We start from the raw sequence: 13,052 nt of genomic DNA on the forward strand, positions 1-13,052 counted from the left end.
TCTTTATCCTCTCTATAGTGAAACAATTAATCAAAATATCAATGGAAAACCTTACATTCTGATTTTCTACTTACATGAATTAAATGGAGCTTAGCTGTGGAATATTCATTTTTCATGTACAAGCACAAAAATGTTCAACAGTACAAAAATGGCTCCAGAAATATATACCCATAAAAGCCAATTTATGCCATAGCAAGATAGAGTGTAGTTATTAATGAAACGAGGAGCTGCATGTTTGTGTTGTGTGTTTACCATTAATTTGCATGATACGTTTGTCTGCCTTCTCATCTAATGAATTCTTGAACTCATCAACAGGTATATAAAACAAGTGAATGAATTAAATTTAACATATTTTTTTCATATTTGAAAGTAAAGATTTACAATTAAACCAGGAATATTCAGTTCAATACCCTCTTTTATAAACTCCTTTTTTACCACAGAGACCAACAAGAGATGAAACGACATGAGCAAGACCGTATTAAACTTAGAAAAGAAAATGAGGCTCTAGAGGATACATTGGGCAAAGCAGAAGATCAGTAAGTAATGCAAAATAATTATTTGATAAACAGGAATAACCCAGGTAGCTGCTTCAGATTTAAATAACTAGGAGCTAGCTATGAATATATTCATAAGTGAGTATTCATCAACTCTTTCAATAGCGACTGGTCATTTTAAATGTCCCAATAGCTTTGTCAATCCATTGAAATGTTAACCAGATTGGTAACAAAAGACTGTCATGGTTGTAGGAAAGTCACTGTAAAAGATCTAGCTGAACAATATTCTTTCCTTTGGATAAGATCAGCTACTAAGTCAGCTTAATAGAGTGAAGGAATAGGTCAGTGAATAGAGGAGCACAACTTTTTTCTATTGGAATGCCGACCCTTTGTTGAAAAATGTGCCAACCATGCTCAGGACAAATATGTCAATACAAAATTTTAGAATTATTAAAAAAAAATCTTCGATATATTTGGAAGATGGTTTGGAATCATTTTAAAGAAATCAATAATATAAATTCCAAAAAAATTTTGTTTTTCTTACTAATTTGTTGAATTATATTTCATTGACAACCCATGAAAATTACAGTCTTCATTTTGTAGACATGCTGCTGAAATCAGACAGCACATAGAATCTGAGAAGAAGTTAAATAATGAAATGATTCGCTATAGAAATGAACGGAACAGACAGCAAGAGAAAGTGAAGTCATTGGAAACTGAAGTTGGTAATATGTCATCTAAATTAAAGGAGCATCAGGTTTTGTCTACCTTGGAAAAAGAGAAACTACAGTCAAGTATCAAAAGATTGAGAAATCAGCTTGATTATACTGAAACATACCAAAATAATGAAATCAGGTAGAATATATTGATTAGTGTTCAAATTTTGATGTTTGATGTAAAAACTCTTTTAAAAAACAAATTATACAAAAAACTAAAGTATTATGATCAGAGATGGATTGAGATTAATATGACTTAAATGTATGCAAAAGTTTGCTTTGCAGTACATAATACTATCCAGAGGCAGTGTAAAAAAAATAAATGATGTGTGAAAAGATACCATTCATTTAATTTTAAGGCTCATTTAGAAAGTAAAAAATGTAGATTTTGACATCTAATAAACATGGTAGAAGTACCGGTGTTGTGTGATATTTTGACCTCACTGACCACCTCCATGGTCCATAAAAATGTTCAAATTCAGATCACACTTAACACAAAGAATATAAACATTATAGATACCAGGAATTGTTTATTGGATATAACATTTTTATCTATTGAAAAATAAATTTATGCTGGACAAGGTACAATGATAATTGTAATCTTGATGTTAATACATGTAAGCCAATACTCACTGATCTTTTCAAAAATTCATTTTACTTACAGATCTCGTGCATCAGATTATCAGAAGGAGGAACTGGATAAGAAAAATGAAGAGTTGGTCAGATTGACTAGGAAATTGTTTCTTGTGGAAGAGGAGTAGGTTTCAAATTTTTACATGTAATACTACATGTATTTAGTCATTAGGAACCAACATGGACGAAACTATTTTTTTTTTTTTAAAGTTTGGCGTTAATTTCTTATTTCTGATGTTAATTGCAAATTTAGAATTTTATTGACCATGCTTTTATTTTAAAATTAAAATAAAAATTAAAATAAATTGTTAATTATAATTCAAAATAAGAGTTTTTTTTTTATTAAGTTTAAATGATTGCACACAATTTTTCTTTGTGATCGTATTATTAGGCTCCCTCATGAAGAATTTTATCAATTTTGGCAAACTACAATGGCTGTTCATGAAATACAAAATTAACTGGAACTCAAAACCTGTATCATTTAATTGCAGTTACATGCAAGTCAGTAATACTAGAGATTAAGCTAAAATTGACAATTTAGATATCAAGGGCTCTATTTTTAATTATTTGAGACTACAGTCTTTTTTTTAGTTGAAACATTTTTATTTTAAGTCCCAAACAAAAATTGTTACAAGTATGATACATGAAGATCAAGGAAATAAACTCTTTGTGGGTGTATTACTTTAGATTAAAACCCTAGGATTTCTATTTAACCGAAAAAAAATTGTTTTCGGTCAAATAATGGTATCACCAAGTTATCATTGTTGTTGGCATAGTTGGAATCTGTTAACTTTTGGTTTTTTAACGACAACTTGAGTAAAAGTTATTCAAAATTTTTGAAATTTTAACACTTTGTACCTACCTAGTGACATGGCGGAACACCCTATAGTTTTAGGAGGTATTTGCTCTACACCTTTTGATATTAAGGGATTTAAAGGGGGAATAGGGTTTCATCATTAGAACTGACAGCATTCTGGTTTGAAAAGTTTTTACATGATTGACTTACATGTATCTATAACTATTTGAGAGTAAATGGGGTATGAAATTGGGCCACACCAGAAAAAAATTGCCTTTTTTATGTTTTGTCCATTTTAAAAATTTATTTTCTATTTTTGTACTTGGTTTCTTATGAAAATCCATACCTGCATTTTTATATCAGCTTTTGATATCTCTTTATGATTTTTTAGTTTTTATGGACCAAAGGGGCCACACCTGGAAAAAATCCAACTTTTTAGCTCACCTGTGAGCTATTGTCATCACAGGGCAGTAGTCATCTTGGTTGTTGTGGTACGTCAACATTGTTGTCTGTTGTCTTTAACAATTTTTCAAAACTCTTCTCTTCATATAGTACTAGACCAATTACAACTTGGTATGATTGTTGCTTAGGAAATTCTGCATATAAATATCGAGGAGATCTTCAATCTGTCAACTGACATGGTCGCCTTTAATAGAAATAGACTAGATGTCAGACAGGAGTTTTTTGCATAGATCTCAAAAACCTTTAAAGTTAGCCAAATTCTAACACTGGGAACAGTATCCAGCATGTTTAGATCTCTCTGTGTTGAAATTTTAATGAAATTTTGTTTTGCCATTTAGGAATTATTGCCTGTTTTGGACATTTTTCACTATTTTTAATTATATTTTAAAACAAAAATGGTCTCCACTGACACTAAAAGACCAATTAGAACAAAACTTGATATGAATGTTTCTTGGGATATTATGCATAGAACTGATTAGGGGATTTTTTATTCTTTGACAAACATGGCTGCCATTACTAAAAATAGAACATAGGGGTCAGACAACAATTTTTTTGCATACAACAATCTTCAAAACTATGATGAGATCTATCAGTGGTCAAATTTCATGTAAATCTGTTTAGCCATGATTGAGTTATTGCCCTTCTCAGACATCTTTGTTTTATTTTCAATGTTAATACTTAAAAAAAAAATTCTCCTCAGAAAATACTGGAAAGAATTTAATGAAAATTGTTGTGATTGTTCCTTAGGTATGAGCGTTAGGAATTTTCATTAAAAAGACATGGCCGCTTTTACAAAAATGTAATGTTACTTACCAAGCCAGGTGAGTCATTCAGGCTCTTTAGAGCCTCTAGTTTATATCCATTTGGTCCAATTTTTGGATTCATAATGATAATCTCTGCCTGTATTTATTGAATCAAGATTTTAGATATATCTTACAGTTTTCGAGATAAACTGTATTCGGGACCAAAGGGAATCACACCAAAAAAGTCATCTTTTGAATTCTTGGTCTCAGATGTAAAATTTTTGTTTTATTCCTTATTGAAATTCTTGCCTGTGTTTATTATTAAATTTAAGATGCCTACATTTTTTGGTTGCAAGAATCCAAGGCAAAGGTCTTTTATAAGCACCCTTTATGCAGAACTTTTTTTCACCTTTTATTCAATTTCAAATTTTGTGCTATTTTGTGTCCAGATCAGTTGCTGAGTCCTTACTGAATGTGAGCAGAACCTTTCTATACCAAATCCCCCTCTTAGAAACAATAAAGGAATATCATTATTGATAAAGAAATTCCGAGAGGTGTAATCCAACATGGGTTTTAGCTTTTTAATTTATGCGAAGTGAGGATATATTCTTTGTGAGCTTTCACACAGCGTTTCTAAAAATTTGCAGTGTTGGTTACATTTTTTTAAAGATAGTACTTGTTTTATACGTTGCCTTTTATTTTTATCAATTTTCAAATTAAATATTTTCTGTTTTAGGTTGGAGTCATGTAGAGAACGGATGGCTGCACTAGAGGAAAAAGCAGAGGAACAAACTCAAATTATCCTAAGATTGTCTGCAGAAGACAGGTATTATTTTGTAATAATTTTGTAAAGTACCTTTAACTTTTATGTTTTGTAAGATAGACCTTAAAAAAATATCAAGTTGAGATATTACTCAAATTTTCAATTTCAGGCGATCTGATTGGTCAAAATTTGAGTTCAGGAAGAATTTGAAAAATCTCAATTTGAGATGCGTTAGGAAACCAGGCCCTGATATTGTGTATTAATTGTGAAATTTGTATATGACCATAAAAAAATGTGCAGTCATAGAATGGTATCATGCTGTGGTTGTTGTCAGTAGATATTTCATGTCCAGACATTAACTTGAGTACTGATATATATATATATGTATAGATCTTTATGGAATTATACCACAAAACGAAGCCAGGGATTAATATTGGGAGTTGTGACTAACTGTTTCAGAATGAAAGGGGAGTGAAAAGTGACCAGACAAGCATTTTCATGATGCCTTGTCAATTTCTTGAGTAAATGGGAGTGTGTCTCTTTGAAATTGTACAGCTAGATGTCATACCACTCAAGAAAGGCTGGGAGTGATATTTGGAGTTGTGAGTTAAACTGATTAGGAATGACATGTCAAAAGGGGGCCAGAAAAAATTATTTTTGTGATGTCCAGGTATTAATTCTATTAAATATGAATGGATCTCTTTGTACCATAAGATACTATACCTTCTTTCCCCAATGAAAGCTTCAATTGATTTTGGACATTGTGCTCATTGAGGAATCGGAGGCCAAAAAGGGGCAACTTTCATCATTTCTTATCAAATTCTTTTCCTGTGATGAATAATTAATTGCAATAAAATTCAGAGCATTATTAAGCTTGAATGATGTGTCCATAATACTCTACAGTTCTGGATTCAACATCTGTGGTAATATCAAGCTGCACCCTGCTAAGCATTTTATTTTAATTGGGAAAGGTTTGTTGTGTCACAAAAAAACTAAGTTTTTGTATTTTTTCTTTCATATTAATAGGACAAGTTCAGCTAAAAGATTGTCAGACATCGAAAAAGAAAACTGGAGTTTAAAAAGAGAGCTGACTGAAGCTGTAAAGAGTTTAGATGGAGAAAGGAATTTGAAAGATCGGTAAAAGCATCTTGTGTTCTTATTGCTATGTTACTGATATTTTTTCATGTTATTTTTATGTTAAAAATTTTCTCTGAAAGAAATGAAACACTTTTATTTCCCTCCACAAGAAGTGGCAAGGTATTATGTGATACCATCCAAAAAGTTGCATGTCTGTCCATCCAATTGTGTGTTCATTTGTTTTTCCATCTGTATGTCCAATGACAGTTTCCAAATTATAGTTTTACAAGACATTGAAGGATCTTTTTCAAACTTTGTATAGTCATTAAGTATATAAAATTCAAATCAAGTTCAAATTTGAGTTTGATAAAATTATTTCACTCAAACAAAGGTGTATCCAGATGATTTTAAGAAAACGAAGATTCTGCTCACTGGCCCAAAAGGGGCTAACTCAAGTGAATTTCTGAATAATCAACCAATCTTTTACAGTGTAAGGGGTGTCCTTGGATATGCCTGTGATAAATCACGATTTTTTTACACTTTTTTTCACACCAGATATGACAGAGATTGTAACAGACTCAAAGAAGAAATTGAAAGATTAAAAAGAGTAGAAAAAGAAAAAGATTCGTTGGAAATAGACAATGATAGACTGAAAGACCAAATAAACCAGTTACAGATTCGATGGAACAAATTAAAGTCAGACAGGTTACAGAAGAAGGAGATTGCACAGGAAGTGATGAATCTGAAGGAACAAAAATTTAAACTGGAGAATGACAAACTTCTATTGAGACAGGAAATACTGTCTTTACAAGAAAAGTATAACTAATATACATTTTTTCTAATTTTATGCTGCTGATTAGTAATTTATGGTAAGAAATTCCTAATATAATGTGGCGGAGGCTTAGATGAAATGTTTCATGTTGAGACAATACACCTTTGTGTTCTCAGAGTAGCATTCTCACCTCTAATATGGGAGGTCGTAGGTTTGATTCCCCGTCGTACCACACCAGAGACATTAAAATTGGTAGTCACTTCTTCTCTGTCAAACATGTGGTATTTAAGGATATTCGCTTGCACAATTTTAAAATAAAAAGCTTTCTAAACTTTTGGTATAGATTTGTAAACAATTGTCTTGGGAACAAAAATACAAAATAAAATTGTAAGTCAATGACTTATTTTCAAGATATAAGGAGTTGAAAATTTGGTGGGAAAACAGACTCCTCTTGATTTTTCCTTGACTTTGCTTTAGGGCCTCTAAACCTTCTTTAAAATACTAAGAAATAACAAGGATTTGAAAATATTTTGTCACATTGATCATAACATTATATGTAATGAAATAGGAAAATAAAAACATAGGGTCATTGGACAAAAAATTTACAATGTAGTTGTGTAAAACCCAACAATCCTAAAACTCTTACAAAATCTGACAAAAATTCCAAAATTACAACATTGGACATCCTCAGGGAGATAGAATGATGATTGGTTAGCTCTAAGGCAAAATAATATGTGCAGGTGAGGTGGCATGCCTACCAACAGGCTGTTGCTTCTTTGAGCCAGCACAAGAAAGATCTGGCTCAGTGTGTCATACTAGTACAAACGATGGCCTGTTTAATTGGTCAATCTTTCTAGTCCTTTAATGCATGAAATATCAGGCATAAGACATTAAATTATAATCAATAAATCAATATATTGCTATATATATTATTAGTTAATACCTAATGATAATTAGTTGTTTGTAAATTGTGTGCTTTAATCAGAATTTGTTCAAATTTAGATTCAAATTAAATAATTTGTACATTTTTTTACCTGCAGAGTTAAGACAGCTGATGAATATCGTCATTCAAATGAAGTTCTTAGGTCTGAAATAGTGAGTCTGAATGCAACTATCAATGGACTGAAATCAGATATTAAACTAATGAAAGACAAGTAAGTCAGCAGTATTATCTGTTTTTTAACAATTTCTGCAATCAATCTACTTAGCACAGTTTTAATTTTGCAACCATCCCTCAAATCCTGATATAATGTTCTTTAAAGAAAATGTTTACTAGAGTTTAATATTCATGATACTGGTAAATACAGGAAAGTAGCAAAAACAAAATTGCTGCAAAAAATAGTTTAAAAAAAATTGTATATAAGTTGTGGACAAATTTGCTGTCAGAGTCTCTGTGATTTTAAAATTAGACAGTTTTTTTTATCTGTTTAAATAGATACTTCTAACAAATCTATTATTTGAGTATTTCTACTACCTACCTTAGATGTAAATCAGAAACAACTGCTAGAATGACAAGAGATGATCTGTCTAGTAAATACAAAGAAGACTGTGATCGTCTGAGGAAAGAAAGAAATACTGCCCAACATGAATTAGTTAAAGTAAATAGAGAAAGAGAAGAACTGGCAAATAGACTGAGAAGTGAAACTGAATCATTGAAGTTGGAGGTAGATAAAACCAGGAATGAGAAATCTGAACTTGGTGTCCTCTATAAGGCACAATTGAATAAGGACGCAGAAAAAATAAAGCAATTGGAAAAACAAAATGAAATTCTTCAGAAAAGGTATGTACTTAATGAAAAACACAAATTTCTTTATGAAGTATTAATACTAATTACTCATATGGTTTGCCACAATTTGAAAAGAAATTTCCAGTGCATGTAATCATAATATTTAAACTGTACGTTGGAGCATTGTCCTAAATTTTTCTTCAGTCAAAACTGTGAAAGTATTTCTATTTGTGGGTATGAATTTGTATGGTCTTTCAAGTTCGGTTGGTTCATTTGAATTAGTAAATTTTATAAGAGTATCAAAGTTTTCATTCAAAATGTAAAGTTTTGTTGGGAATTTGATTTTTTTTTGTCAGTCAGAACAACATGAATAAAAGCATACAATTTGTATTATTTCCTTAGAAACAAGAACAACTTATTTAGTATACAAGTCAGCTTTAACGAGATAATTAGTATGATTTGTTGTATTTATATTTGAATCAAACATCACTTTTCTCTGAAGCCAATACTCACTGATCTTTTCAAAAATGAATTTTACAATGTTCTACAATGTCCTATTCAACCACAGGATGGCATATACATGTATATATATCTGTATATACACTCCTTGAAACGTTTAGGTTTCCCGCACGCACGCACACACGATACATAAATGCACACTAAACGCTCAATAAACACATGATAAATGAATGCATTTATCGTGCTTTTAAATGTACACTCCTGTCGTGCATTTAAATGCACGCTAAACAAACATTCTATCATGTGTTTAAACGTAATCTCCTAGCGTGCGTTTAAACGCACGATAGACGAAAGATGAAAAATAATAATATTAACAAAAGATGACGAAACAAAAAACAGAAAATTAATGAAAATATTGAAATAATAGCAAATAATATAAAAATAACTGTTGAATCAAGGAAATAATCAAAGTACAAAAATAAACAAATGCTTTTATCGGTGTTTACAGGAACGCTTCTATCGTGTGTTCATCGTGCATTTGAAGTTTTGAATTTCTTATATGACATATTGGGTTTGCTGGTAAAGAAAAAATGCCATTCTGAACAATAATATTCTATTATTTCTGCAAACAAAATTAAGATCTGGTCTTTAAATGAACTGAGGATTTGAGGGACTCCTTTTTGACCCTGACAGATGTTTAAATAAAAAATTGCATTTAGAAGAAGTTCTTGCAGTAATCTGTCAAGAAACATTAAATGTACTAAGCATGTTCCATTTAAAACAATTATCAGTTGAAATCTCCCTCATATCATCTATATTTTATGATTAATGAATAGAAAGAGTAGAGCAGTGATTTTAACCCAAAAAAAAACAAGATCAAAAACCCCCAGTGCTAACAGTTTTTTTTTTTTTTTAACGCAAGTACATGCAGATATCCAATGAAATCTAACATTTAAATAGAAGAATGCCTGTAAATGTATTAATTTTCAAGATTGCTAACTCCTCTTTTAATGGAACATATTTGGTTGTATCAGTTTTTGCCGGTTATAAAGAATAAGAAGTGTTTATAGGGCTAAAAATCAATTTTAGTTGTATTATTTTTTAGTTTTTTTGTCCACTTTGAAAAAATAGAAAATTAGTACATAGTAAATTGATATGCTTACAGTAACCATTTTTAACTTATAATGTGCAGTTATCATAAATGTACATCTTGAACATTCTTAACAACAGGGATCCTAAGCCCGAACATCGAGGTTCTGATGCAAAAGATGTCAACACCCAGTTGTATATAGAGAATGGAGAATTGAAGAAAGAAGTACAAGATCTTAGATTAAAGATGTATGTATATGTATTGTATTTATCAGCTTATATGATATTTAATGATTATTGCATTGCAATTTCCATATCTTATTGGTATGAGACTTCCATATCATATAAAAACACAATGAAATAAGGAGCTGGTGATGACTAAATAGAAAATGCTGAAATGTTTAATCGACAACATATTTATTCAGTGTGCTGGACGCGTTTTCCAACAGTCAGCATTCCAATGGGAACAAATCGTGCTTCTCTACTCGCTGACCTATTCCTTCACTCTTATGAGGCTGACTTTTTAGAAGATCTGATCCGAAAGAAAGAATATCGTTTGGCTATTAATCTCCTTGTCCGCAATATAGATGACGTATTATCTTTAAACAATCCTAATTGATACATCACATCTACCCCAAATAACTTGAGATAAAGGATACCACAGACACTGTGAATTCGGCCTCATATCTTCATTTGTACCTAGAAATCGATGGTAAAGGAAAACTATCGATCGTTCAGAATTGTCAACTTTATTTACATCTACATCACATCTACCCCAAATAACTTGAGATAAAGGATACCACAGACACTGTGAATTCGGCCTCATATCTTCATTTGTACCTAGAAATCAGTGGTAAAGGAAAACTATCGATCATTCAGAATTGTCGACTTTATTTACATCTGTGGCAACATCCCTTCAGCACCTGCGTATGGAGTGTTCATATCACAACTCATACGTTATGCCAGAGCTTGTTTTTTGTATCGTGGTAGAATTCTAACAAATAGGCTTCTGGAACAGGGTTATAACAAGATTGAAGTCATCACTACAGAAGTTTTATGGTCATCATCATGAACTTGTGGATCGTTATGGTGTATCCATCTGTGCCATGAAAACTGATTTATTCAACGTGACATAGTTTTCCTTCCCTCGTTTGTCTACCCTGGACTTGACTTTTTATGAGCAACTGGGTGGGTCTTTCTAGAAAAGCAGAGGACGCTTACCCTACTGGTGCACCTGGTCCGTGCTTTCAGTTCAGTTGTGCATATGCTTTTGTTACTTTGTATGTATGATTTTAGTTACTTCATGTTCTTTTTTGTGTATGTCTGTTTTCCATGCCTGGTCATTGTCCCAGGATTGCATTCTTTTGATTACCGCTATAACTTTGGTTCCCTTGATATTCTTCAGCACCTACGTATTGTGTTTTCATATCACAATTCATACATTATGCCAGCACTTGCCGTAACTACACAGATTTCTTGTATCGCGCTATATTTCTTACAATTAGGCATGTTGAACAAGGTTTTGTTGCTACGAGACTGAAGTCATCACTACAAAAGTTTTATGGTAGTCATCATGAACTCGTGGATCGTTAGGATGTATCCATCTGCACCATGAAAACTGATTTGTCATTTTTTAAAACAACTCAGCGGGTGTTTCTAGAAAAGTCGACGACGCTTACCTCTACGGATGCACCTGGTCATTTTTAGTCATAGTAAAGTCCAATAAAAATCCCTAGTTCATTGCTGTCTATGTAATATTTCATATAGAAGTCAGAGTGAAGGAACAAATCCGTGTGACATTTCCACCTTGTGTGCTCCGGAAAGACCAAGCAGATTAGCTGAATCTTTTCAACAAATCTATGATTATTCTTGGAACAACGCATACCTTGATCTCAAGAAGTCAAGCCCAGGCATCAAAGTGATACAATATCTTTTGGGTGCAGTAAAGGTAAATTATGGTTATTTTAACAATATTTTAATGATGATAAATTTTCAATATAATTAATTTTGTTATTAATTTTGATTAACTTCATTGAAAACAAAAAATTAATTGATACATGTAAATGCATTTGAAATCATAACATGCGGAAGGCTGACTTACTGACGTGAAATATTATGCCACGAAATGAACTTTGTGTTGGAAATAACAATGAATATTTATATATAAGACAATGTAAATACATTTGACAGGAATCGTACCAGTTTGGAGAAAGAATTATTTCAGAATATGAAAGCGTTTTAGACAAGGCATTATTCGACCTTTCTCGTGGCAAAAAGGTATCTATCCCGTATGACATTGTAATTATGTGTTAAATTTATAACTAAAAGAACTACTTTGAAAAGAAAATGTTAAAATAATGAATATTCACTATTAATTATAGAAACAGGGAGAATAAAACAAACAACGCTACGGTATTTGCGACTTGCTTAATTCATACTGATTTGTTTTAGTTTTTTTTCAAGGGAATTCTTTTATAAACCAAATATTCTATTTTGACAACCCTATTTTGATCCTGTAATAATGTTATATTCTAAAATGAAAATGTTCTAATGTTTTTTTTAAGAATACGAATTCATGATCCTTATTGTCGTTTCAGATAAGCCATAACATTCAAAAAATGAACTCTGATCATGCTAGAAAGATTGCAAAGCTGGTTACAGGAGACATCAGTGAGGTATAATGCTTTTGTAAAGCAGTCGTTAGTTTTTATATCTGTCAATGATAAACGTGTATGTAATAGGGAAAGTCAATTAAGCCAGTAGTGGGTTATGAATGTTCCAATTCAAATATATTGAATGTTTTTTTTTTGTTTCGTCATAGTCGCAATCCTGTAATCTGGCTTAGAATATGATATATATATATATACATAGAAAGGTCTGAAAAATTCCCAACGATGTTAGAAATGTCAAATTTGCGATACAAATTTTTGGTCGTTCCCTCCACGGGACTCGAACTCGTACCGCTGTGACATCTATGGCTATATCCTAACTGGCCGAGTGGTCTAGGGCGCTGGACTTTGTCCATGTGGTGTTGCCATAGATGTCACAGCGGTACATATATATATACATATATTTATATATATATATATATATATGTATACATATATATGTACTTTTTTTACAGTTATTCCTGTTGACAGATGGAACAAAATACAACAGACAAAATTTGGCAGTTCAAATCTTTGTGAATGAAGTAGTTGTTTTATGTTGGCGGTTGATTAATCACAATCCACCACTCAAGTTATTATTTGACCCTCGTGTCACTACGTTTGATACAGAGTGGTTCGAAAAGTACGAACATGACGGAACATTTATTTCCTAC

The 13,052-nt window shown here is 31.7% G+C and overlaps 1 protein-coding gene across 2 annotated transcripts; it reads left to right on the top strand.

Annotated features, from left to right (window-relative positions):
* Positions 1 to 443: 443 nt before the first annotated feature.
* Positions 444 to 12,428, top strand: LOC148604954 (uncharacterized). 2 transcript variants are annotated; one of them, XM_088550518.1, is made up of 12 exons: positions 444 to 536; positions 1,098 to 1,349; positions 1,875 to 1,967; positions 4,581 to 4,670; positions 5,634 to 5,744; positions 6,240 to 6,500; positions 7,497 to 7,610; positions 7,940 to 8,236; positions 9,872 to 9,979; positions 11,498 to 11,678; positions 11,921 to 12,007; positions 12,328 to 12,428. In XM_088550518.1, exons 1-12 carry the CDS (start codon positions 454 to 456, stop codon positions 12,409 to 12,411), a joined length of 1,761 nt encoding a protein of 586 aa, XP_088406644.1. In that variant the 5' UTR covers positions 444 to 453; the 3' UTR covers positions 12,412 to 12,428. The 2 variants fall into 2 exon arrangements, with proteins under 2 accessions (XP_088406644.1, XP_088406645.1); XM_088550519.1 differs by lacking the exons at positions 5,634 to 5,744; positions 6,240 to 6,500.
* The last annotated feature ends 624 nt before the right edge of the window (positions 12,429 to 13,052 follow it).

The sequence above is a fragment of the Perna viridis genome, chromosome 10 (genome assembly GCF_037379345.1).
Source record: "Perna viridis isolate PV_CMFRI_1.1 ecotype Kerala chromosome 10, ASM3737934v1, whole genome shotgun sequence".
Lineage (NCBI taxonomy): Eukaryota > Metazoa > Mollusca > Bivalvia > Mytilida > Mytilidae > Perna > Perna viridis.